The sequence below is a fragment of the Aulonocara stuartgranti genome (assembly GCF_965226115.1).
Source record: "Aulonocara stuartgranti genome assembly, chromosome: 11".
Lineage (NCBI taxonomy): Eukaryota > Metazoa > Chordata > Actinopteri > Cichliformes > Cichlidae > Aulonocara > Aulonocara stuartgranti.
This window is the reverse complement of record NC_138947.1, coordinates 20313863-20338599: the sequence shown is the minus strand read 5'-3', so window position 1 is coordinate 20338599 and position 24737 is coordinate 20313863. Positions and strand designations below refer to the sequence as shown.

Here is a 24737-nt window from a genome sequence, read left to right as displayed (position 1 = left end):
AATTTTTATTGTTTTATTTGATTATGCTTCAAATGTTATGTTATACATATTTCACCAGACACAGTTTTCTGTTGAAACAGCAAGCTGACCCTGTGACACTGACAAGAGATCAGTACAGAAATACACATCTGCAGAAGTTGACTCGCAGTATATTATTCTTAGAAATTGACTTGCAACACACATACTTTGTGACACACACACACACACACACACACACATACGGGTCTATGTGGTATGGCGGGACTATACTACGTCAATCCGCCCGGTGGTGGTTTAAGTGGACTACCCTTTTGAAAGGACTTAGAGCCAAGGGAGCGAGGTTAAAGTGTTCGAAAAAATCTGAAAAAAATTTGGGTCACTTCAGACCTCATACACTCCCTATAGAAGTCTAGATACACTGATACACACCAACCAGACTCTATTGTGTTTTCTGGAGACATTGTCCACTTGACAACAATGTGTTTTATGAGGTCCAAAAAAAACAATATTGGGTCTTTAAAGGGACAATGATGTAATATGTAAATAGCTCATCATTACCATGAATACACATCTGACAGGACACAGGATTACTGGAACATCATTTTATTAGTGTTCTTGGATCTGAACATTAATTTTAACCATAAATAAAAAAAGAAATCTATGGACAAAAATGCCCACGCTTCCCACAGAAATATAAAAATATAGAAAACAGAAAAATTAAAAACATTTAAAATGAATTTTAATAGTTTAAAGGTAAATATTAAGGGGAGAAAATATGCATTTATAATTTTTTATTTTAAATATAACCCGTCAAAAAAAACCCTAAATAAATTAAATGTAAAAATTATGAAATACAAACTACTTCTGTATTTAACAAGAACTTTTTTTTTCTTTAAACAGAACATCAGTGTTAACAACAATTGGCAATCTGACCAAGATGTAAAACCACAGCTCTCTAAACAGTTATTTTAGTTCATTTTTTTCTGCCTTTTTGCAGTTAATCCTCTGTTTCTTACAAAATCTCTTATGTTTTGAGCTGTTCTTCCTGCCAACACCGGATCTTCTACCAATTTGCAATGACTGCATTCATTTTTGGTGGCTAGTTTCCCTTCGTTTATGTGGTCTTTAAAATGCCTCATCACTGCAGCAACCTCAGCCTTGGACCACATGTTTTTGGGAGCTCTTCGGGAATTGTGGGATTGAGCAGCATTTTTCTCTGGAAGATATATAAAGTAGTAGTAGTTAAAACAAACAAAAAACCAAACAAAAAAAACAAAAAACATTTGGTGGTTAAAAGAATGGATGCTACCCTGTACTAACTTCTGAAATGTGTTGCTACCATCAATATCAAAACGAGCTAAAATTCTCTTTGAAAATTTATCAAATTTCTAAAATGAGACATTTAGTGTTCCGCTGTGAATAAAAGACTGAATAAAAAGTTGAATAAAAGTCTCTTGATGCATGCTCAATCATCCAGGTAAGTAAATCCCAAAACGTTGATTCTGTTAATCTGGACGTAGCGTTTTCAGTGGGAGAAACATTTTGTCACTCATCCAAGTGACTTTTTGCCACCACTCTGCAGTTTGCCATATGTTGCAAAGTGATGAAACAATAATAAGCTTAGAGAACCAACTGCACCCCTTACCTTCAGAGGGAGCAGCAGTCTCACTTGCTGCAGGCATTGTGAGTGGTCCTTCATCTGCTGATTACACAATTTGATTAAGTTTTAATATTTGTAACAAACATTTTATCCACAGAAACCAAGCTAGTGGTAACTTACCACAATCTACAGTGTCTTGGAGCTGCGCTGTGTTTGTGGAATCAGCTACTGCATGTACAGGCTCACTGGTGCCACACGCCAACATTGTGAGTGCTGTGTCATCATCATCTGATTCACTCTCACTGTCCTTTGTTTCAGCATCACTTAATGCAATTTCATCTGAGAAATTGTGGGAAAACCCCCCCAAAAAAACCAAACACAAACCCCCCAAAAACCTCACATTAACAACGAGATATGACAAAATACAGAACAAATACTGGAAATTATAGTACATAGTTTTACTATTTAAGGCCACCACTCTGCAGTTTGCCAAATGTTGCAAAGTGATGAAACAATAGACTTCAAGAACCTTAAATCATGGACATTTAACAGAATGGTCTGTGCTTTTAGGTTTTAATTCGGTTGATAAAGCATAATATTCAACTACTGCCCTAATATTTGCTCCTTTCAATACAAACCTTCTATTTTGATCTCATCCAGTGATTTCCCCTGGATCTGGGAAAGTTGTCCTTTTTCCAGTGTTAAAAGCAGTTTGGAAATCTTGGCCAGCTGTGTTGTGGGAACTGGTAATCTGTAGAATTCGCGGTGAACGCGGATATCATGACCCAGGAAATCTGCAACCTGATCAAGTTCGTTGTTTTTCAAATTAAGGACTTGTGAGAGTGTGGCAACATGTTTTCTGAGCTGTGTCGATCTTAGATACTCAGGCTGCTTTGCTCCACACTGGTGTGCATGAACACGCAAGGAGTCCATTCCTCTGTAATGACTCATTGATCGGGGTCTTGCAAAGAGGTAGATATTAGTGGCACAAATACCACAGTCAGGCCTCCTACTAACCAGTAGTGACAGAGCATCCAGCATGCTTGGTGTTAGCAGAACTGGAACATTTCTGTCCCTTTTTCCCATTATTTCTATTCTACAGAAATAGTTACAGAGTCTCTGTTCCATTTCTGAGAGCCCCATGGCAACATCTGTGTGGAGTGCTGTTTTGTCTCTTTCAAGAAAACTTTTGAGGCGCATCTTTGAAACCTCTCCAGAACGTCTTCGGTTGAACACAATGATTTGTGAGAGTGTAACTTGTGCAAGTTGGGCATAATTCTGAGCTGTGGCTTCGTTCTCCAAGCTGCAAAAGGCACTTTCTGCAGATTTTTGAAGGTAGTGATGGAGAATCCGAACATCTTCTGTAAAGGGCAATGTTGATGGCTTGTTAAACTTTGCCTCACTCAATGTGTTCAAGGCACGGTGAGACACCATCTCAGACCATTTGGAGACATACAACTTCTTGAACGCATCAGTGGACTTGATTAGGGCTTCATCCTCTGTCATGAGGGCACGACAATGGATAATGTCAGACATTTTATGCAGTGTATGTCCCAGTTTTAGCGCAAGGCTTGGAGTTTTGTATGACAGTGTCTCTTCATCAAAACCTGAAACTTTCTTTACTGCTTGCACAACTCTCTGGAAATTAGCAGGCTTAATAGCTTCTTCCATGTTATGCACTGAGAATTCTGTGCGCAGACACAACAACAAACGTCCCGCTTCACGAAGCTTCTGTCGTATATAATCATACTTTGTAGGGTCTTGTCCATGTTTATTGTAGAGGGACTGGGCAAACTGAATAACAGTAAAGTCATTTCGCACAGCTGAGGCAATCTCATCTTGTTTCATAACAGCAAGAACCTTCCAGACTCCACTTGACACCTGCGGATAACACTGAGACTCCAGAGTTAAAGCCAGGCCGAGTACTTTGGTTTTTCCAGGTTCTTTATCCGTGTCATCTTTTGGTTTGTTAGGACATCTGCGGACATGTCTCCAAAGATCCTTGCGAACATACATCCCTTGACAATAAAAGCAATGAGCAAACTTTCCCTCTACTGCTTTAATCTTGGGTCTTCTCTTCACTTTCAGTGGTCCCACTCCACCATGCAAAACTGCAGCATTATGCTTAAAATTTCCCTTATTTCTCAATTTCTCTAACAGACTTTTACGCTCGTTTGAGTCTCTAGGCAGGGAAAATGCATGCACAACATCAGGAGCCGTTTTGTGCGTTTTCAGGTGGCGGGAAATTTTAGCTTGTGGTTTGCCACAAAAATAGCAGTAATTTCTTTTACTTAAAGTCATTTTTTCTGATTCAGTTTCGCAAAGCTCACTTTTATCTTGTGGCTTGTCCTTTGTCAAGTTGTGGATTAAATTCGTTGAATCTGATTGTTCATGCGCTTTGGAGATGTCATCTTGGCATAGCAGACCTTTTGATGTGCTTGGCAATAATGAGATGTCTTCATCTGAATCTTCATCATATGACTCTGAATCTGGCACATATTCTTCTTCTGATATGCTGTGGTTGCCATCATCATCGCTTGATATTTGATCCAGAACTGAATGTGGCAATCCATCCTCCCCTGAATATTCAGAAATTTCTTCTTTCTGGAATGTAAGAACAAAAGTTTTTTTAATTGATCAATACTTTAGACAGGTAAAAAATAAACTGAAAAAAAGTCAAGCCAAATATGAATGGGATACACACCTGTGTTGACTGGTGGCAATTCTGATTTGCCAATTTTGCAAGGCAAGATTTGTGCCAGACCCCTAAACAAACTGAAACACATTTTGATAGACTTAATTTAGCTTTGCAGTTCTATTTAAGTGAAGTAGTTTTTTGTCAAAGCATTGCAGTAATGTCAAATGCTGAAAAAACAAAAAAAAACAAAACTGTTCACATTAAGGATATTTTAATGACTACACATACACTGCTAATCCCCCTCCCCCCCCCAAAAAAGGACATCCCAGATGTGAATGAAGGAATTATTCTTATTAAATACTTTGTTCTTTAGGTAGTTGAGTGGCATGAAAGTGTGTAGTTGAATGTGTGTGGCCTCCAGATGCCTGTACGACTTCCCTACAATGCCTGGGCATGCTCGGGATGAGGTGGCGGATGGTCTCCTGAAGGATCTCCTCCAAGACCTGGACTAAAGCATCTGCCAACCCCTGGACAGTTTGTGGTGGATGGAGTGAGACATGATGTCCCAGATGTGCTCAATTGGATTCAGGTCTGGGGAACAGGCGGGCCAGTCCATAGCATCAATGCCTTTGTCATGGAGGAACTGCTGACATACTCCAGCCACATGAGGCCCAGTGTCGTCTCGCATTAGGTGGACCCCAGGGCCAAATGCACCAGCATGTGGTCTCACAAAGGGTCCGAGGACCTCATCTTGTTACCCAATGACAGTCAGGCTCTCTGGCAGGCACAGAAATGCCACCCCTCACCATTACTGACCCACTGCCAATATGATCATGCTGGAGGATGTTGCAGGCAGCAGAACATTCCCCACGGCATCTCCAGACTGTCACGTGCTCAGTTTGAACCTCCTTTCAGCTGTGAGGAGCATAGGGTGCCCGTGCTGAAGTTGCCAAACTTTGTGTTTTCTGGCAAATGCCAAACATCCTGCATGGTGTTGGACTGCAAGCTCAATCCCCACCTGTGGATGCTGGACCCTCAAGTCACCCTCATGAAGTCAGTTTCTGACCATTTGAGCAGACAGATGCACATTTGTGGCCTGTTTGAGGTCATTTTGCAGGGCTCCTCTTGTTCCTCCTTGCACAAAGGTGGAGGTAGCGGTCCTGCTGCTGGGTTGTTGCCCTCCTATGGCCTACTCCACATCCAGGTAGCACCTCCATGCTCTGGACACTACACTAACAGACACAGCAAACCTTCTTGCCACAGCTCACATTGATGTGCTACGCTAGATGAGCTGCACTACCTGAGCCCCTTGTGTGGGTTGTAGACTGTCTCATGCTACCACTAAAATGAAATCACCGCCAGCATTCAAAAGTGACCATAACATCAGCCAGAAAGCATAGGTGCTGAGAAGTGGTCTGTGGTCACCACCTGCAGAACCAGTCCTTTATTATGGTGAATTGACTATAATTTCCACTTGTTGTCTACTCTATTTGCAAAACAGCATGTGAAACTGGTTGTCAGTGTTACTTCCTAAGTGAACAGTTTGATTTCACAGAAGTGTGACTGACTTGGAGTAACATCGCATTGTTTAAGTGTTCCCTTTATTATTTTGAGCAGTTTATGTTATGGAATGGGGAATTGAGGACAATCCCAAGTATACCATTTTTACAAGGTCCTGCACCAATGAGGTAATACTGCATTTCTTTAATTAGACGTGACCACCCATTAATTAAAAAGGGAGCAGTGTTCATTTCAGCACGTCTTAACTTGTTGAACTCTATTAATGCTTTTTACTATACACTGTACCTATTCACTAAATGTCTCACCTTTGCACTTAAAGCCAAGCCACTTGAGGGAGGAAACCAGTCCCACACACTGAATGCACTTGTCCAAAGATGATATTGTTGTGCACACCAGACGATGATTGTGACACTGTTAGCAAAATATTGCAACATTTATTTGTTTTGGACAGTTGGAAAGGTGTGTTTTCAATTCAGTTGCAGATATCAACTAATAAACTTCGTCCATGTAAATCACATCACACCCAGGTGACTGCCAAACACACACACACACAGCATCCATAAAGAATGATGATAGATTAAATTATTAGTTCATTAAGTGGTACACTGGATTATATTTACCCTTTCAGGCTCTGGATGTTTCAGGTCCAGATCATTGTTTGGAAAGCTGTTTGGTTGTGGCTTTAGGCAGCTCACAGTCTTCTGAATCTGGCTGGTCTCAGTCTTCGTGTGTAACAGATAGAGAATGAAGACAAAAGAACAGTAATCTGACAGTTACTAAAAATGCATCACTCAAGAGGATGAATAGACCATTTCACTATTGGCAAATAGCGTAAGGTACACATCGTGCATGAGAAACATTCATTAAAATCTGTCCTAGGTCAATGTTACCTCTTCAAAATCTTGCACTGAAGAAGAATGCATGGCTTCTGAGCCTTGCTGAGGCATTTCTTCATCAAGATCCTGCAACAAAGAAAAGATGGCACAAAGATTAGACCAAGTGCTCTTCTTGCAACTGTACTGGGCAGTCCTGTGCTTCTGTCTTTAATTTGCATGTGTGTGTGTGTGTGTGTGGGGGGGGGGGGGGGGGGGGCTTTCCACTCAAGAAATGTTTTCTTCTGAAAAAAATACTGGCTACAATAGTTAACAACTGATTCCTTTGCAATCATCCATCCTCTTCCACTTATCCTTATCAGGATTGTGGGGTAGCAGTTTTGGGGCCTATACCAGCTACCATAGGGCAGTACAACCTGGACAGATCACCAGTCTAACATGGAAGGACAAGCATTTGCATTCACACCAAAGGGCAGTTTTGAATCACCAGTTAACCTAACCCCATAAGCTACATCTTTGGACTGTGGGAAGAAGCCAGAGTACACAGCGAGAGAGCCCATGCACTACCAGCAGTAAAAAGTGCCTAAAACAAGTTAAGTTGTATAGTACTATCTATCTTAATGTTCAAGCCTGAGTTTCAAACCACATAGAAACAAAGCACATGTAGTCAGTTCTGCATGCTGTAGGTCAAACTGTCAAGAAATACGAGAAGACCCCTCCTAAAACCAGAGTGATGTCACCATGAAGCAAACTTTGACAGAGTCTCCCAATAACAGTGTGGTCCTCCTAAGTCACATTTGGGTGGTTAACACACACACACACACACACACACTCAGATGTTATCCAGACTTGCACTTTGAAACAATGAAAAGGACCTACAAGCCACAGTCCATGTAAATCACATCACACCCAGGTGACTGCCAAACACAAACACACACACAGCATCCATAAAGAATGATGATAGATTAAATTATTAGTTCATTAAGTGGTACACTGGATTATATTTACCCTTTCAGGCTCTGGATGTTTCAGGTCCAGATCATTGTTTGGAAAGCTGTTTGGTTGCGGCTTTAGGCAGCTCACAGTCTTCTGAATCTGGCTGGTCTCAGTCTTCGTGTGTAACAGATAGAGAATGAAGACAAAAGAACAGTAATCTGACAGTTACTAAAAATGCATCACTCAAGAGGATGAATAGACCATTTCACTATCGGCAAATAGCGTAAGGTACACATCGTGCATGAGAAACATTCATTAAAATCTGTCCTAGGTCAATGTTACCTCTTCAAAATCTTGCACTGAAGAAGAATGCATGGCTTCTGAGCCTTGCTGAGGCATTTCTTCATCAAGATCCTGCAACAAAGAAAAGATGGCACAAAGATTAGACCAAGTGCTCTTCTTGCAACTGTACTGGGCAGTCCTGTGCTTCTGTCTTTAATTTGCATGTGTGTGTGTGTGTGTGGGGGGGGGGGGGGGGGGGGGGGGCTTTCCACTCAAGAAATGTTTTCTTCTGAAAAAAATACTGGCTACAATAATTAACAACTGATTCCTTTGCAATCATCCATCCTCTTCCACTTATCCTTATCAGGATTGTGGGGTAGCAGTTTTGGGGCCTATACCAGCTACCATAGGGCAGTACAACCTGGACAGATCGCCAGTCTAACATGGAAGGACAAGCATTTGCATTCACACCAAAGGGCAGTTTTGAATCACCAGTTAACCTAACCCCATAAGCTACATCTTTGGACTGTGGGAAGAAGCCAGAGTACACAGCCAGAGAGAGCCCATGCATTACAGCAGTAAAAAGTGCCTAAAACAAGTTAAGAAGTTGTATAGTACTATCTATCTTAATGTTCAAGCCTGAGTTTCAAAAAATTTCAACATAGAAACAAAGCACATGCAGTCAGCTCTGCATGCTGTAGGTCAAACTGTCAAGACATACGAGAAGACCCCTCCTAAAACCAGAGTGATGTCACCATGAAGCAAACTTTGACGGAGTCCCCCAATAACAGTGTGGTCCTCCTAAGTCACATTTGGGTGGTTAACACACACACACACACACACACTCAGATGTTATCCAGACTTGCACTTTGAAACAATGAAAAGGACCTACAAGCCACGGTCCATGTAAATCACATCACACCCAGGTGACTGCCAAACACACACACACACAGCATCCATAAAGAATGATGATAGATTAAATTATTAGTTCATTAAGTGGTACACTGGATTATATTTACCCTTTCAGGCTCTGGATGTTTCAGGTCCAGATCATTGTTTGGAAAGCTGTTTGGTTGCGGCTTTAGGCAGCTCACAGTCTTCTGAATCTGGCTGGTCTCAGTCTTCGTGTGTAACAGATAGAGAATGAAGACAAAAGAACAGTAATCTGACAGTTACTAAAAATGCATCACTCAAGAGGATGAATAGACCATTTCACTATCGGCAAATAGCGTAAGGTACACATCGTGCATGAGAAACATTCATTAAAATCTGTCCTAGGTCAATGTTACCTCTTCAAAATCTTGCACTGAAGAAGAATGCATGGCTTCTGAGCCTTGCTGAGGCATTTCTTCATCAAGATCCTGCAACAAAGAAAAGATGGCACAAAGATTAGACCAAGTGCTCTTCTTGCAACTGTACTGGGCAGTCCTGTGCTTCTGTCTTTAATTTGCATGTGTGTGTGTGTGTGTGGGGGGGGGGGGGGGGGGGGGGGGCTTTCCACTCAAGAAATGTTTTCTTCTGAAAAAAATACTGGCTACAATAATTAACAACTGATTCCTTTGCAATCATCCATCCTCTTCCACTTATCCTTATCAGGATTGTGGGGTAGCAGTTTTGGGGCCTATACCAGCTACCATAGGGCAGTACAACCTGGACAGATCGCCAGTCTAACATGGAAGGACAAGCATTTGCATTCACACCAAAGGGCAGTTTTGAATCACCAGTTAACCTAACCCCATAAGCTACATCTTTGGACTGTGGGAAGAAGCCAGAGTACACAGCCAGAGAGAGCCCATGCATTACAGCAGTAAAAAGTGCCTAAAACAAGTTAAGAAGTTGTATAGTACTATCTATCTTAATGTTCAAGCCTGAGTTTCAAAAAATTTCAACATAGAAACAAAGCACATGCAGTCAGCTCTGCATGCTGTAGGTCAAACTGTCAAGACATACGAGAAGACCCCTCCTAAAACCAGAGTGATGTCACCATGAAGCAAACTTTGACGGAGTCCCCCAATAACAGTGTGGTCCTCCTAAGTCACATTTGGGTGGTTAACACACACACACACACACACACTCAGATGTTATCCAGACTTGCACTTTGAAACAATGAAAAGGACCTACAAGCCACGGTCCATGTAAATCACATCACACCCAGGTGACTGCCAAACACACACACACACAGCATCCATAAAGAATGATGATAGATTAAATTATTAGTTCATTAAGTGGTACACTGGATTATATTTACCCTTTCAGGCTCTGGATGTTTCAGGTCCAGATCATTGTTTGGAAAGCTGTTTGGTTGCGGCTTTAGGCAGCTCACAGTCTTCTGAATCTGGCTGGTCTCAGTCTTCGTGTGTAACAGATAGAGAATGAAGACAAAAGAACAGTAATCTGACAGTTACTAAAAATGCATCACTCAAGAGGATGAATAGACCATTTCACTATCGGCAAATAGCGTAAGGTACACATCGTGCATGAGAAACATTCATTAAAATCTGTCCTAGGTCAATGTTACCTCTTCAAAATCTTGCACTGAAGAAGAATGCATGGCTTCTGAGCCTTGCTGAGGCATTTCTTCATCAAGATCCTGCAACAAAGAAAAGATGGCACAAAGATTAGACCAAGTGCTCTTCTTGCAACTGTACTGGGCAGTCCTGTGCTTCTGTCTTTAATTTGCATGTGTGTGTGTGTGTGTGTGTGTGTGTGTGTGTGGGGGGGGGGGGGGGGGGGGGGGGGCTTTCCACTCAAGAAATGTTTTCTTCTGAAAAAAATACTGGCTACAATAATTAACTGATTCCTTTGCAATCATCCATCCTCTTCCACTTATCCTTATCAGGATTGTGGGGTAGCAGTTTTGGGGCCTATACCAGCTACCATAGGGCAGTACAACCTGGACAGATCGCCAGTCTAACATGGAAGGACAAGCATTTGCATTCACACCAAAGGGCAGTTTTGAATCACCAGTTAACCTAACCCCATAAGCTACATCTTTGGACTGTGGGAAGAAGCCAGAGTACACAGCCAGAGAGAGCCCATGCATTACAGCAGTAAAAAGTGCCTAAAACAAGTTAAGAAGTTGTATAGTACTATCTATCTTAATGTTCAAGCCTGAGTTTCAAAAAATTTCAACATAGAAACAAAGCACATGCAGTCAGCTCTGCATGCTGTAGGTCAAACTGTCAAGACATACGAGAAGACCCCTCCTAAAACCAGAGTGATGTCACCATGAAGCAAACTTTGACGGAGTCCCCCAATAACAGTGTGGTCCTCCTAAGTCACATTTGGGTGGTTAACACACACACACACACACACACTCAGATGTTATCCAGACTTGCACTTTGAAACAATGAAAAGGACCTACAAGCCACGGTCCATGTAAATCACATCACACCCAGGTGACTGCCAAACACACACACACACAGCATCCATAAAGAATGATGATAGATTAAATTATTAGTTCATTAAGTGGTACACTGGATTATATTTACCCTTTCAGGCTCTGGATGTTTCAGGTCCAGATCATTGTTTGGAAAGCTGTTTGGTTGTGGCTTTAGGCAGCTCACAGTCTTCTGAATCTGGCTGGTCTCAGTCTTCGTGTGTAACAGATAGAGAATGAAGACAAAAGAACAGTAATCTGACAGTTACTAAAAATGCATCACTCAAGAGGATGAATAGACCATTTCACTATCGGCAAATAGCGTAAGGTACACATCGTGCATGAGAAACATTCATTAAAATCTGTCCTAGGTCAATGTTACCTCTTCAAAATCTTGCACTGAAGAAGAATGCATGGCTTCTGAGCCTTGCTGAGGCATTTCTTCATCAAGATCCTGCAACAAAGAAAAGATGGCACAAAGATTAGACCAAGTGCTCTTCTTGCAACTGTACTGGGCAGTCCTGTGCTTCTGTCTTTAATTTGCATGTGTGTGTGTGTGTGTGGGGGGGGGGGGGGGGGGCTTTCCACTCAAGAAATGTTTTCTTCTGAAAAAAATACTGGCTACAATAATTAACAACTGATTCCTTTGCAATCATCCATCCTCTTCCACTTATCCTTATCAGGATTGTGGGGTAGCAGTTTTGGGGCCTATACCAGCTACCATAGGGCAGTACAACCTGGACAGATCGCCAGTCTAACATGGAAGGACAAGCATTTGCATTCACACCAAAGGGCAGTTTTGAATCACCAGTTAACCTAACCCCATAAGCTACATCTTTGGACTGTGGGAAGAAGCCAGAGTACACAGCCAGAGAGAGCCCATGCATTACAGCAGTAAAAAGTGCCTAAAACAAGTTAAGAAGTTGTATAGTACTATCTATCTTAATGTTCAAGCCTGAGTTTCAAAAAATTTCAACATAGAAACAAAGCACATGCAGTCAGCTCTGCATGCTGTAGGTCAAACTGTCAAGACATACGAGAAGACCCCTCCTAAAACCAGAGTGATGTCACCATGAAGCAAACTTTGACGGAGTCCCCCAATAACAGTGTGGTCCTCCTAAGTCACATTTGGGTGGTTAACACACACACACACACACACTCAGATGTTATCCAGACTTGCACTTTGAAACAATGAAAAGGACCTACAAGCCACGGTCCATGTAAATCACATCACACCCAGGTGACTGCCAAACACACACACACACAGCATCCATAAAGAATGATGATAGATTAAATTATTAGTTCATTAAGTGGTACACTGGATTATATTTACCCTTTCAGGCTCTGGATGTTTCAGGTCCAGATCATTGTTTGGAAAGCTGTTTGGTTGCGGCTTTAGGCAGCTCACAGTCTTCTGAATCTGGCTGGTCTCAGTCTTCGTGTGTAACAGATAGAGAATGAATATACAGTGCATTTTTGAAGAGGCTTTTGAAACATTAAATAAACTGTATGAGAAAGATAAGTTTCAAGCTATTGTCTTTAAAATATTCACTGTCATGTATAGAGAATTTAAGGCCCTATGATTAAGAGACAAATAGTCAGTGTGATTTCTTTATTTTTTAAGCCATTGCTAAAGGAGTAAAACAATCACCTGTAGCAGCAACGAACTGTCACTAGGGCCCATTTATCTTCAAGGGACAAAATTTAAAATGAATCTAACTAAAGAGGCTACACAGCAAAATCTCCAGTGTTAAATTAACACTAGAGAGTGTCTATATGGGTCCACACAACACTGTTGAGTGTTGAATTAACACTTTTGACAGTGTTATATGTTTAAAAGTAACCTAGTCAGTTTTGAAGATTAACAAAGACTAACACTGAGCAGTGCTGATTTTCTAACACTGGAATATTTCTAACATTTTGAGTTATTTTCCAGTGTTAGAAAATCAGCACTGCTCAGTGTTAGCCATTGTTAATCTTCAAAACTGACTAGGTTACTTTTAAACATATAACACTGTCAAAAGTGTTAATTTAACACTCAACAGTGTTGTATTTAACACTCAGAGGTGTGGACCCTTATAGACACTCTCCAGTGTTAATTTAACACTGGAGATTTTGCTGTGTAGAATCACATTAAACATTAATCACTGTTAAAATTTAGAAACCGAAAGCCATTTTTTATTTCTGCATACCTGCTGATATTTTTTTAGTGCTTTTAGAGGGCTTTGATGTGGCAGCCATCACAATTGCCTGTTTTCCATTAGTACCTACCCCTGTTTTTCCAGTAGGTTATAGTACCATGTAGTTTTTCAGTAACTACTGCACCAAGGTTCCAAGTGATCCAAAGTGATCAGAAAATTTGACATAGACTGAATGCCACCAGGTGGCTGGTCAATGGTGTCACTCGATAAGTTATGAGTGCGCCTCCTTCGTGAAAATCCAAGCCATCATTTTTGAAACTCTGAAATGTTTGAAATAGCGACCAAAATTAACAGCGTGATCCCTGAATTGAACACTAAAGTATAGACTGAGCAGCAGGCATTTTGTCACCTTGACGTCCATGCTTGCTGTGGCATTTATATCACTGGATGCTCGGCTGCATTGCTATAGTTACCCCAGGCACAGTAGGTGATACTCAATTTCAGTGAAAAACTAGATGCCCTAAGTCACGTTAAGCCAATTTGAGTAGGTACAAATGTAAAAATGGCTTAGGGTATGCAATTTATCAGTTCCAAAAAGTACAATTGTAGAAATACCTTGCATCTCCAGAGCCAATCCGAGTCACCATAATTATAGTCTATTTCTTCGCCTGGACTTATGTCTCTGCTTGCAAATAAGCATAGATGGGGCTTTCCATTGATATTTAATATTTTCATCTTAGCACTTGGACTGATGTGGTTGTCGTTGACAAGTCTGCCTAATGACCCATCTTCTTGAGATGCATCCACACTGTGGGGTTAGGCAAAAAAGTATTAGCTTAACTAGTTAGTTAGGAAGCTTTTTTTTTTTCATAAATCAAAAGCAATGTGTCATTTAATCTTAATCAAACTACACTGATATAATACGCACCACCAGAGTTTTCCATCAAACTTGAATTCAAACATGAACACCTTCAGGCTGTCATGATAAACTCTGTGTCTCCGCTCACATTCTTCTTTTGTTATGAGTTTACCTCTGTATTCCAAAAGAAAGTCTCCTTTTTGGAATGGAACAGTCGTGAAAATGCCCCGACCTGAATTGCAGAGGCATACCAAGTGAGTGACAAAAGACAAAGTGACAAACTCCAAATCTAATCCAAACTAAAGACCAACTTACCTTTGAAGGCATTTATGTAGTGGATATCAAGTCCCAGTTTGTCCCTTCCAGCAGAAACATGACAGACTGCATCCTCCCGTGGAGGAATGCGTCTCCTTCGCATGTTCTCCTGTACGATTGGCTGTATTACCAAAGCATATAAAGTATTACGATTATCGTCATCATTGTCATCATCATCAGTAGTAGCAGAACTAGCAGTAGTGTAGTTTACAGCATAAACACAGCTGACTTATTCATAGTGCTAATTTATGCCTTCTTTTAAAATGTTAAAGGCCTAGTACTCAAAATGGCGACATGTGACATTTCTGTAATGGCGACTGCAGAGAGTGATACAAGTACTGAGAAAGCTTAGGCATCAAAACTGTAAGAAGTTTTTTCTTCAGGCATATAAATAAATACACGACTAAATACACTTATACCCTTGCTTTTATTTTAGGGCTGTCAGCAGAATGACAGACATTGGACAAACTGCCCGAAATTAGCTAACAGCGACATCAGGGATTTTGACTCAGACTGCGCTGGTTTAATTGTTAATCGCGTTAGTCGCGATGTCGGCATTAACACGTTTAAGCCACAATAATGCTTTAACACCGAGTAAATCCTAACATGGGTTAGCCCGCTTTATCGCGTTGACGCGGTTAGTCGTCAGCCCTATTTTATTTACTCAATGACAAACGCTGGGGCCGTTTTACTTCTTCAAAGACTCACTAACAGTCCATAAAGCATAAATTAAACCAGTTTAATATAGGCCTGTGCACCTATAATTTCATATAGTATTAAAGTCATGGTGCATTTTACATTAAAAAAGGCTTACCTTTGTGTTTTTAATCCGTCTTCGTATTGCCGTCGACATACACTTGTTAAAGGGCACGCGCGCGAAAGTTGTGGCGCCGTTTCCTGTAGGTACCGCCTATATATATAGCCTACCAATCACAATGACTTCCGGCCGTGTGTATTGAAAATGTGTATTAAATTGCAGTACCTACACACATCCACTCTAACTCGAAACGTCGCTGTGCAATACACTGGAATACACAAAAATCAGGTGAGGGGTATAGGTGGACTTTTAAGAAAATCAGAAAATCTTTTAATTATAGTTTAATAAATGAATTTACACTACAGTTTAAGCAAATACAGGTCAAAAGATAAATAATGACCTCATAAGAAGTAGAAAAAATTATTATTTAGACACTTAAAAATGCATTTACAAGTCATGTTTTAGGGGGACACATGAATACACAGCAAAAAGTCGAAATGTCCCCGGAGCCCAGGTACAGCGCAGGTCAAATGTCAATCCATACCACATAGACGCACTCACACACACACACACACACACACACACACACACACACACACACACAGACAGACAGCATCAGGACCTGCGTAACAGGAAATGTGATTATATTTGCATATTGACGATGTAACCTATAAAAATAAACTAATACTGCAGTTCGGTGTGATTTGCTCTGAGCTTTTCACCCGTGCCGCACGTTGTCAATCTTAAGTGTCTCAGTGTTGTTTATTCACCTGACTGTTTGTTAACTGACACTCTGTTAGCAACCAAAGTAACCACAGTGAAGTTATCAGAGCAGCAATATCTGTGAACAGTTTCACTTAGTGATGGAAATATCAACCATATCAGACAACATGACCCAGAGTCATGAAACTACAGTAAAGCAGGGGGAAAAGCCCCAAGAAGGAAAAGTGATGTTGTGTTACAGTTTTAAGGCAGAGGAGGGTGGGAATGGTAAAATGCAATAAAAAGCTCACTTCGGACTTCCCACTGCGAGCACTTACATGAAACCTTGTATTGGATGAATTTGCTCCCTTGCAAGAATAAACACTCCAGTTCTTGACTGTTGTTCATTTTTCTTAATTTGTATTCTGACATAGCACAATGTTGATAATTTGTTGAGCTGACCCTTTGAAATAAGATAATAGTGTAACTTATATGTTATTATGAAACTTTGCACTTTCCTTTCCTTTATTCATACTTTTCATTAGACAACACAGCAGTAGCTGAACATACAAAGATACACTGTCAATTTGAATTGGAATCTTATGGCAAATGGAGTGCTTCTCTTGACCACTGCTAATGTATTTATGTGTGTGAATGTCATCTTTATGTATTCCATCAATATTTTGTGTTTTAAAGGTTCTATAGTGGCTCCTTTGAAGACCCAGGCTTTCTTTTTCCTGCTCAAGAAACCCAAGGCCAAAGAGGGAACACAAGCATCTGTTGTAGCTGAAACAGAGTTTTATACCAGTTTGGAAAACTGAAACTGAGTTTAATCAAATTCAAATTAAATCAGATTTCTTTTTGGATTTTAAATCATTTGATTTTCGATGACAAGAAAAACACGTTTTTGGCTGTCAGATGTGCTTCAGAGATGAGTACCAGTTCACCCCGAGCACATCTGACAGACATGAAAGGGTCTTGAAAAGCCGTGAAGAATGTTATATTGTACCTGTAACATTTTTCAGCGTGTCCGGTTTGGCAGTGGTTTCATGCAGTTAGATTATGCAGGAGGATGAAGGAATTGACACTACTGACGTGCCCACCAAGCTCTCCTAACTTAAATCCAACAGAAAACCGTTGGGACATTACGTTTTGGTCCATCCAATGCTACCAAATTACACCTCACACCGTCCAGGAAATCAGAGATGCCCTGCTCCAGATTTGGGAGGACACCCCCCAGCGTCATCTCATTAGGAGCATGCCCTGACATGGTCAGGCAAGCATACAAACATGTGAAGTCCATACAAACTACTAAGTACCATTTGAAGTTGCTCTAATGAAATTTTGTCAGATTAGCATGTTGCATAATTTTTTCACTTTGATTTTTAGGTGTCTGTGAATTCAACCCTCTGTAAGTTAAAAAATGTCATTTCCATCAACTGATGTGGCATCCTTTCATTCCTAACACATTACCCTAGGATTACTACAGAAGCTCATACAGGACACTAGCCTGTAAAAATAATTTTCTTTCTATGGTCTCTGCAGATTGAGGGAGCCTTGTTGCATTCTGTTAAGACAGTTCTCACTTTCTAGAAGGTGTCATTCTCCCCCCCCCCTATCAAAGACATCAGATCATTTGTTAATCTGACAGACTGCCTAGTCTTAAAGAATCTGTCTCAACTTACTGAATTGGCCATAACCAGGAATCAGTAAATCCAGTTCTGAAGTTATTTGAACCATGCTTATAACACAGATGTGCTGAAGAATGTTTCCGTGCCCGAATGTTTTGGGTGTTAATGTCGCCTTCAGACATGAACATCTCTGTCTGATCTGTGGTAAATTAGTCAACCTTGTATAAATTTGGTTTTTGATAGTTCCATTCAGTTATTATTGTGTCTGGTTTACTTCCTAGTTAGCGTCCTGCCATTCCTCCCACACTGCCTTAGAAACCCATGATTCCTTCTGGAGTGTAAGTGGTGTAGTAGCACATCAACAGCAGTCAGGTTTTGGGATTCTCTTTGGAAAAAAAAAAAAACTTATGGGAAACTCACCTGCCTGCTTGCTGTTTTTTGATTCATACGGTTTATGAGACATTTGAGTTTGCTAGACCTGAAAAATAAAAGACACTAAAAAAGAGGAAGAAAAAGAGAAAGACTGATGCAGAATATGGAGGTTCATAGAAGACTTGAAAATTTAAGTATTTGTTCACTGAAGTAAGAGTTAAAGCACCACACACCACACAATGTTGCAACTCAAATAGACTGCAAACGAGAGGTTTCCATAGAGACAGAAGGCACAACAGCGCCTTAGTAAGAATAGTAAAGATACCACAGAATATTAATAGATAAAGAAAAAAATCTAAATATGCAGAAGTCAAAGGAGCTTGCAAAGAAAATTTTGTGTGTGTGGGCTTCCGGTACGATGACCTGGATGACTGAGAACCTTCACAGACATAAATATGCAGAAGTGTTGCAGAGAGGCTGTATGTGGCTGAAAAATGGAAATGCTGTGAGAGTTTATTTTAAATCCTTTAAGCTGTTTAATGTCTTCAATGTGCCTCAAGAATCCTTTCTAATGTGACTTTTTAATTTTAATACATGCAGCCATTAACAAAGCTTGTTTATTGCTGTATGTGTTGTACTATGTTGAAGTGACGTAAAACTGAGCAAAATGTCTCATGAAAAACTGAATTAAGTACTTCTGCTGGTGTGTCAAATTCTTAAGTTAAGATACAGGTTTTTACCAAAAATAAATAATAATAATGAACATATATAAGATATTTAGTGCAACAGAACATGCTATATTTATGAAAGCCAGTTTGTAAAAATCAATAGTGTCTGCGAAGAATTTAGTTGCAAAATGAGGAAGAAATAGAGATGAGGAAGTGAAACCTGAGATTAAAAAGTCAGCAGAGATCATTGTGCAGAGAAGACTGATAAACAGCAAATACACTGAGGTAAAAAATGTGTAAAATATATTCAAAATATATTTAAAACTCTTAATGAACACTGTTTCCAATTGTCTTTCACTGTTGATAAAAGTAGGAGCTGACTCAGTGCTGGGAAATGAAAAAAAAAGGCTGGATGATTAAAGATCGTTATGCATTCATTATGCACTGTGAAATAAGTGAGCATGTGACATCCTTTAGAGACATTTCTGGACATTTACTTCATATGCTGCATGTTTGTCTGTGCAGGGAGAAACTGAATGTGCCAAGGATCAAATCAAGATGTTGGTTCTGATCTGGTCAGCTGTACTTTTCTCTGTGACGGGCAGTGATGCTGACACAGGTTTGTATCCTCTTTACAATTTTATAATTCTGCATATAATAAATAATCTTCCAACATTTGAATGTAACACTGTTTTTTTGGACATACGTCCAGGTTATAAATATTTCTTCTTATCTGTTGACTCGTGGTGTCATTTAAAAAAAAGTTGTGCACACACAGCAAATGCTAATGCATATACTATTATATATTGTACATATGTTTATTAGTCTCAGATTTAGCCATTCTTATATTTTGCTTGTTTTACGTCATTGTATTTTTGCACAACTCTGCTGCTTGTGAAGGTCGCACACAAGAATTTCACTCGCATGTACTGTACCAGTGTACCTGCACATGTGATGTGACAATAAAAGTGATGTGATGTGATGTAATGTAAAAAACAAACAAACTTGCAAAGAGATTGCAAACAAAACATAAAGAAACAGCAAAGGCCAATGCAGTCTCAAGAAACAAATTCATCTTTGCTTGCCTAAAACTAAAGTCTGTTTATTTTATCTCCTCCTTTACATTTGCAGGTGATTCAGAAATGAGAAATCCACAGTGTGACAGAGAATACTGCATCACTCTTAATGTGAGAAAGCTGACAGCAGAGGCTGGACTCTATGTTGTGATCCCGTGTTCTTTCAAGACTGCTGAAGGCTTTGAAACCCAACATATAGTGTGGTATAAATGTGAAGCATCAGAAGCAGGATGTGATCGTCCTGTCATGATATTTCACACCAACAAAAGCACTGATGTTCAACCTGAGTTTGAAGGACGAGTGTCACTTATCGAGCATGTCATTCAGAACAACTGCAGCATCATCATCAATAATCTCAAAGAGTCTGATTCTGGATCATATCACCTCAGAGTTATTGGTGAAGTGAATAGGAAGACAGATGCATTTACATTTATTCCTAAAGTTAATGTCTCTGTTAAAGGTATGAAAAGCTAGATCAAAAACAATCATGTAGGAAATTGAAATGTAGTTCAACATGCTTGTGTTTTATTGTATCTGTGAAACATTTTGCACATTTGCTGACCCTTGTATGCAGCTTATAAGAAGTGCAACAATTCCCGATAAACATCTACTTAAATTTCTGGAGTTTTTTTCCTCTTTTAATTCAAGTTCATTTGATTCCACTAATGTACTGTGTTCCCACCAGGTCTTAAACAAAAACCCACAGTAATGATTCCCACACTGACAGAGGGACAGCAGGCCACACTCACCTGCACTGCTCCTGGTCTCTGCTCTGGATCTGTTCCTGAAATCACCTGGACATGGAGAGGAGCAGGAGGGACTGAATCTTACATTAAAGGAAACAGCACTAATTTCAAGACTGAGAATCTGGTGGATTTCACACAAAGACACATCTCAACTTTGACCTTTAACGCTTCATCTGAACACCACAACACCAGTATCACTTGCAAGATCAACTTCACATGTGGAAAAACTACAGAGGAGACTTTGACTGTAAATGTGAACTGTGGGTACTTCATAACCTATTGTTATTGTTTATATCTATTTATTTATTTGAAATCTATTGGATGATCAGTAGAGTCTGAAAAGGAAACAACATGATTGTAAAATGTATATTTTTATCTAACAGATAAGAAAGAAATTACAATCAGTGGCGTTACAACCGTTAAGGAGGGAGATGTTCTTAATCTGACCTGCAGTGTTGAAAGTTTCCCTCCATCTGTGATTGTGTGGTCTAAACTTAGTTCTGACACAAAGCTGCACAATGACACTGGATCAGCTACACTTGTCATCTCTAATGCAACAGCAGAACATTCTGGACAGTACATCTGTGCAGTTACATATATGAACAATTCCCTGAAGAAGGATATCAGTGTCACAGTGATATGTAAGTACACAATTTTTTTGCTTTTAAGCAGAACATTTTTAGCAGTGGCCACATCTTTTATATATTGATGTAGAGTAAAACTTTATTCAGAAAGAGGAACACTGTAGACTGCACTATACGGGGGAAGTGAGAGGAAATGTATTAAGAGCCTTTTGAAACCTATTATGATAATGTACGGTGACCAAATTGTAATTTGCATTTTAATGACATTTGTGGCATTTTACACTTTGCATTTATTAAACTCGCGTTGTTATCATTCTTATCTTTCTTTTTTTTTGTGTTGAATTATTACATGTCGGTGTAACTTGCCCTCTCCTTAAATATACCACTGAAATCACTGAAATGTATTTTACAGATAACAGGGCTGCTCAGATCATTGGGAATACAACTGTTAGGGAGGGAGATGTTCTGAATCTGACCTGCAGTGTTGACAGTTTTCCTCCATCTGTGATTGTGTGGTCTAAACTTGGTTCTGACACAAAGCTGCACAATGACACTGGATCAGCTACACTTGTCGTCCATAATGTAACATCAGAACATTCAGGGCAATACATCTGTACAGTAAAACATCTGGACACAACTCTGAATTCATATGTTGATGTAACTGTGACTTGTAAGTAGATGGCATGTATTTTTAACCTGAAGTTCATTAACATTATAGCTTGCAGCGTGTCCTGTTTTATGATTCTGACTACATGTTTAAAGGGCATACAAAGATACAGAATGGCTCAGGATGTGTGCTTCAGTCTGAGGGTTTGACCTGTGTGTGCATCAGTGAAGGCTTTCCTTTGCCTAACATCACATGGCCTCTGTTGAATCACCACACTGAGTACTCTGTCATTACTAGTGTATCAAACCACACAGTCAACAGCACTGTCAGTCTCACTGTAAAAAACCATGGCAACAGCACTGTTGAATGTGTCAGCAACAATGTAAATGGAGAAGTAAGAGAGAACCTGCTGATCAATAACAACTTGTCCAAAAAAGATGGTAAGTTTTGTTTGGTTGTTGCTGTTGTTTTAAATTAAAACCCTTTCTGTAACATTTTTAACCACTTGACATTTTTACTACCATTTTCTGACCCATGTAATCTATGACCTATGTAATTAAGACAATCATTAGACTAGCCATTAGGTGTGCTGTATATAATTCAATATGTGAGTTAACAGGTTTTTCATGTTGTTTCCTTCGAGTGCAGAGCCGTCATCGGGTCTTAGGTGGCGATTTCTGGAAATTATCATTGCATTTTTGATTGGTGCAGTTCTTTCATCAGGTGTTTGCTTTTTGGCCAAAAAGTGTTACAGGTACAGAATTATTTTTGTAGTTATTACTAAGGTTTCTCTGTAGATTCAATTTAACATTCATTTCAACATTGTTTCTGTAAATATGCCCTTTTCTACAGGAAAGAAATGACGAGTTCTGGACATTTGAATGACACTTTTGTGATGCTGACACGTCCAGATGATCCACTGGTATTTATGTTAATTCGTCTTTTTTGATATAACTATTCAAATAGTTTAAATGAGTTTCAGCACAAATATCTCACATACATATGGTGGAAGTCTCATTGCTGCTGGTAATCCAGTGTCGCCACCTTTATTCTGCTAGGCGGTGTTTAACACAGCCTGGCGATTCTCAGGTGTACTCCAGCGCAATGCAGTAAGGGACAGATGGAGAGAGAAACCATGCAAATAGGATGGTTTGACTTAAAATATGAGACATCTCAACTTTCTGTCACAGTAAAACTTTGATCTTTAATATTCATGATACAACAAACATATAATAAAATAAATAAACAAATACACAAATGGAAACCAGAATTAAAGTAATGCAAAGTTTCTTTCTTGTGTAAAGCTAATTTTCAGGCCACCCAATGAGAACTCAAACCCTTTGAAGCATGAAAGACTATATACAAGATAAATCGATAGTATTCACAATGTTGGGCTGCCTGTAGCTGATAAATGACTGAAACTATTTACTTTGTGCCGAACAGATATATGATGCTCAAGCATTACAAAACAACCAGACCCTGAACTCAAACAGTGGGACAAACGAAGTGAAATATGCCACCATTGATCTTTCCCTGTTAAAAACACACAGCGGCAGAAAGGCAGCAAGGATGCGAGAAAGCACAAAGACGGAGTACGCTGAAATTAAGAAGGTAATAAAAAAAGAACAAGAAGATGATGGTGGAGACGACGGTAAAATGTTGGAGGGGGAGATGAAACATTGTGAAACAGAAAAGAAGGACGAGGAAGATGAGGCAGTGTACTCCACTGTGAATGACATAACAGATGATATTTGAGGAATTCTTTTGTATAGTTGCTAAGGATAAATATTGATCTCTTCAGATGTGATGGATGGATGGATGGATGGATTTCCATTTTGTGTTGGAATAACTAACTGTAGGACAATTTTCTCTATACTGTAAACTTCACAAATATTAACAAATCAAATCTTACAGAATGTTAGCTTTGAATATCGTGCTCTGCAGTAGTTTAAGGATTACAAATATTAGAAAAATGTTATGGTTTAGCAAATTTTAGATACCTATACTGCTTTACTATAAAATCTTGCCCAGTGACATTTAGTAGTAGCAGTAAATATAGTGGCTTATCTTTTTCTTGACTCTATTCTTGATGTATTTTGCAGATTTTTAACAGTTTAAGTTTCCATTTGGCAGATGGCCAACACTGACATTGTCTGGTTAAATATATTTGAAAGTGTGTAGCCAAAGTGTGCCAAATGACCTTTGGAATTTTCTTTTTGTGTTTTCACAAAATGCTCTTTTACACGATGTATTGTGTTTTGTATTCTTCCAGAAAAACATGTCATTTTGTTAAGTAAATGCATTTCTTTCCTCTTTTGCATAAGATCATTTATTTTCTTTTTCAGTTTTTATCCGACACCATCATCAGGTTGACCGAATCATTTGTTCTATACCAATAATCCATTTAAAACTTTTGATATAACTAGCTTCAGTAGTTCTAATGCTAATGACAAAAGTCCCCAAACAATCCCAGAGTATTGATCGATAAAAATGACAATTTTTTCTATTATTTACTTGGTTTAAAACCTCTTGAGAACAATAGAGTTCAACACTAAATATGTTTTATTGCCACCCCCACAGGGCGCCTGGGACCCTGATAAGGATTAGTGTAAGAGAATGGATGGATGAATGAATATGTGTATTTTAAGCTTTTTTATGAACATTTTGAAAAATAATGACTACCTGCTTTTAATAAATCCATTAAGTTGTTGAAATTTGATATCTGGGAAGTATCATTCATTTCTAATACATATGACTCAGTGTTTAAGGTCAAAACAGTCTGTCTCAGCTTAAATCGTAGAATTTTGTGAAGGCAGGCATCAAATTCAGAAGAAAGTCAGTAAGGCAATCTTAATGTGAAAAAGACTGAAGATAATTTTTTATGACATATATAATGTTGGTGATCACAATCCTCTGGGTCCAGCTATGTAGACTCACACATACAACAAACTGCTGCACTGATCTTATTTTAAATGGTTAAAAATAATTTTCACAAGTGCAGAGCAGTGCATTGCTATAACAATATTAAAATGAATTACATAGCAATACTAAGACCAGCTGAGATGGTGCAAAAATATAAATGGATACATAAGAAGCTTAACCCTTGTGTGG

General features: G+C 39.4%; 4 protein-coding genes and 1 long non-coding RNA gene across 6 annotated transcripts; 1 reads left to right on the top strand and 4 right to left on the bottom strand.

Annotated features, from left to right (window-relative positions):
* Window positions 1-224: 224 nt before the first annotated feature.
* LOC309717704 (uncharacterized protein) lies at window positions 225-3130 on the bottom strand. 2 transcript variants are annotated; one of them, XM_082552483.1, is made up of 4 exons: window positions 2218-3130; window positions 1760-1918; window positions 1625-1681; window positions 225-1195 (listed from the first exon to the last, which is right to left on the bottom strand). In XM_082552483.1, the coding sequence occupies exons 1-4, from the start codon at window positions 3113-3115 to the stop codon at window positions 948-950; spliced, it is 1362 nt and encodes a 453-aa protein (XP_082408609.1). In that variant the 5' UTR covers window positions 3116-3130; the 3' UTR covers window positions 225-947. The 2 variants fall into 2 exon arrangements, with proteins under 2 accessions (XP_082408609.1, XP_082408610.1); XM_082552484.1 differs by having other exon boundaries at window positions 1625-1678.
* A 389-nt stretch (window positions 3131-3519) lies between these two features.
* LOC309717709 lies at window positions 3520-6256 on the bottom strand. The gene is made up of 3 exons (XR_014279795.1): window positions 6044-6256; window positions 4284-4354; window positions 3520-4183 (listed from the first exon to the last, which is right to left on the bottom strand). It is a non-coding gene; the product is annotated as an uncharacterized lncRNA (long non-coding RNA).
* Window positions 6257-6613: 357 nt separating this feature from the next.
* Window positions 6614-11289, bottom strand: LOC309718018 (uncharacterized protein; the record flags this gene model as incomplete). The annotated part of the gene is made up of 8 exons (XM_082552961.1): window positions 11281-11289; window positions 10308-10379; window positions 10038-10139; window positions 9079-9150; window positions 8809-8910; window positions 7850-7921; window positions 7580-7681; window positions 6614-6700 (listed from the first exon to the last, which is right to left on the bottom strand). Exons 2-8 carry the CDS (start codon window positions 10362-10364, stop codon window positions 6614-6616), a joined length of 594 nt encoding a protein of 197 aa, XP_082409087.1. The 5' UTR covers window positions 10365-10379; window positions 11281-11289.
* A 2032-nt stretch (window positions 11290-13321) lies between these two features.
* Window positions 13322-15828, bottom strand: LOC309717707 (histone-lysine N-methyltransferase set-1-like). Its single transcript, XM_082552490.1, has 4 exons — window positions 15298-15828; window positions 14484-14604; window positions 14238-14400; window positions 13322-14117 (listed from the first exon to the last, which is right to left on the bottom strand). The coding sequence occupies exons 1-4, from the start codon at window positions 15334-15336 to the stop codon at window positions 13877-13879; spliced, it is 564 nt and encodes a 187-aa protein (XP_082408616.1). The 5' UTR covers window positions 15337-15828; the 3' UTR covers window positions 13322-13876.
* A 3044-nt stretch (window positions 15829-18872) lies between these two features.
* LOC309718017 (sialic acid-binding Ig-like lectin 10) lies at window positions 18873-24304 on the top strand. Its single transcript, XM_082552960.1, has 10 exons — window positions 18873-18898; window positions 19139-19232; window positions 19745-20149; window positions 20375-20695; window positions 20819-21076; window positions 21432-21689; window positions 21782-22066; window positions 22275-22380; window positions 22479-22548; window positions 23070-24304. Exons 2-10 carry the CDS (start codon window positions 19172-19174, stop codon window positions 23379-23381), a joined length of 2076 nt encoding a protein of 691 aa, XP_082409086.1. The 5' UTR covers window positions 18873-18898; window positions 19139-19171; the 3' UTR covers window positions 23382-24304.
* The last annotated feature ends 433 nt before the right edge of the window (window positions 24305-24737 follow it).

What these genes read in the sequence shown, in the direction of transcription:
- LOC309717707 (XM_082552490.1), bottom strand. Translation starts at nt 15,336, where the DNA reads ATGTCGACGGCAATACGAAGACGGATTAAAAACACAAAG. An exon ending in GACGGATTAAAAACACAAAG is followed by an intron (nt 14,605 to 15,297) that starts GTAAGCCTTTTT and finishes TTGGTAATACAG; the next exon opens with CCAATCGTACAGGAGAACAT. An exon ending in TTTGATGGAAAACTCTGGTG is followed by an intron (nt 14,118 to 14,237) that starts GTGCGTATTATA and finishes CTAACCCCACAG; the next exon opens with TGTGGATGCATCTCAAGAAG.
- LOC309717704 (XM_082552483.1), bottom strand. Translation starts at nt 3,115, where the DNA reads ATGTCTGACATTATCCATTGTCGTGCCCTCATGACAGAGGATGAAGCC. An exon ending in GGATGAGATCAAAATAGAAG is followed by an intron (nt 1,919 to 2,217) that starts GTTTGTATTGAA and finishes ACAATTTCTCAG; the next exon opens with ATGAAATTGCATTAAGTGAT. An exon ending in CCAAGACACTGTAGATTGTG is followed by an intron (nt 1,682 to 1,759) that starts GTAAGTTACCAC and finishes TTGTGTAATCAG; the next exon opens with CAGATGAAGGACCACTCACA.
- LOC309718017 (XM_082552960.1), top strand. Translation starts at nt 19,172, where the DNA reads ATGTTGGTTCTGATCTGGTCAGCTGTACTTTTCTCTGTGACGGGCAGT. An exon ending in AGTTAATGTCTCTGTTAAAG is followed by an intron (nt 20,150 to 20,374) that starts GTATGAAAAGCT and finishes TGTTCCCACCAG; the next exon opens with GTCTTAAACAAAAACCCACA. An exon ending in TTGGCCAAAAAGTGTTACAG is followed by an intron (nt 22,381 to 22,478) that starts GTACAGAATTAT and finishes CCTTTTCTACAG; the next exon opens with GAAAGAAATGACGAGTTCTG.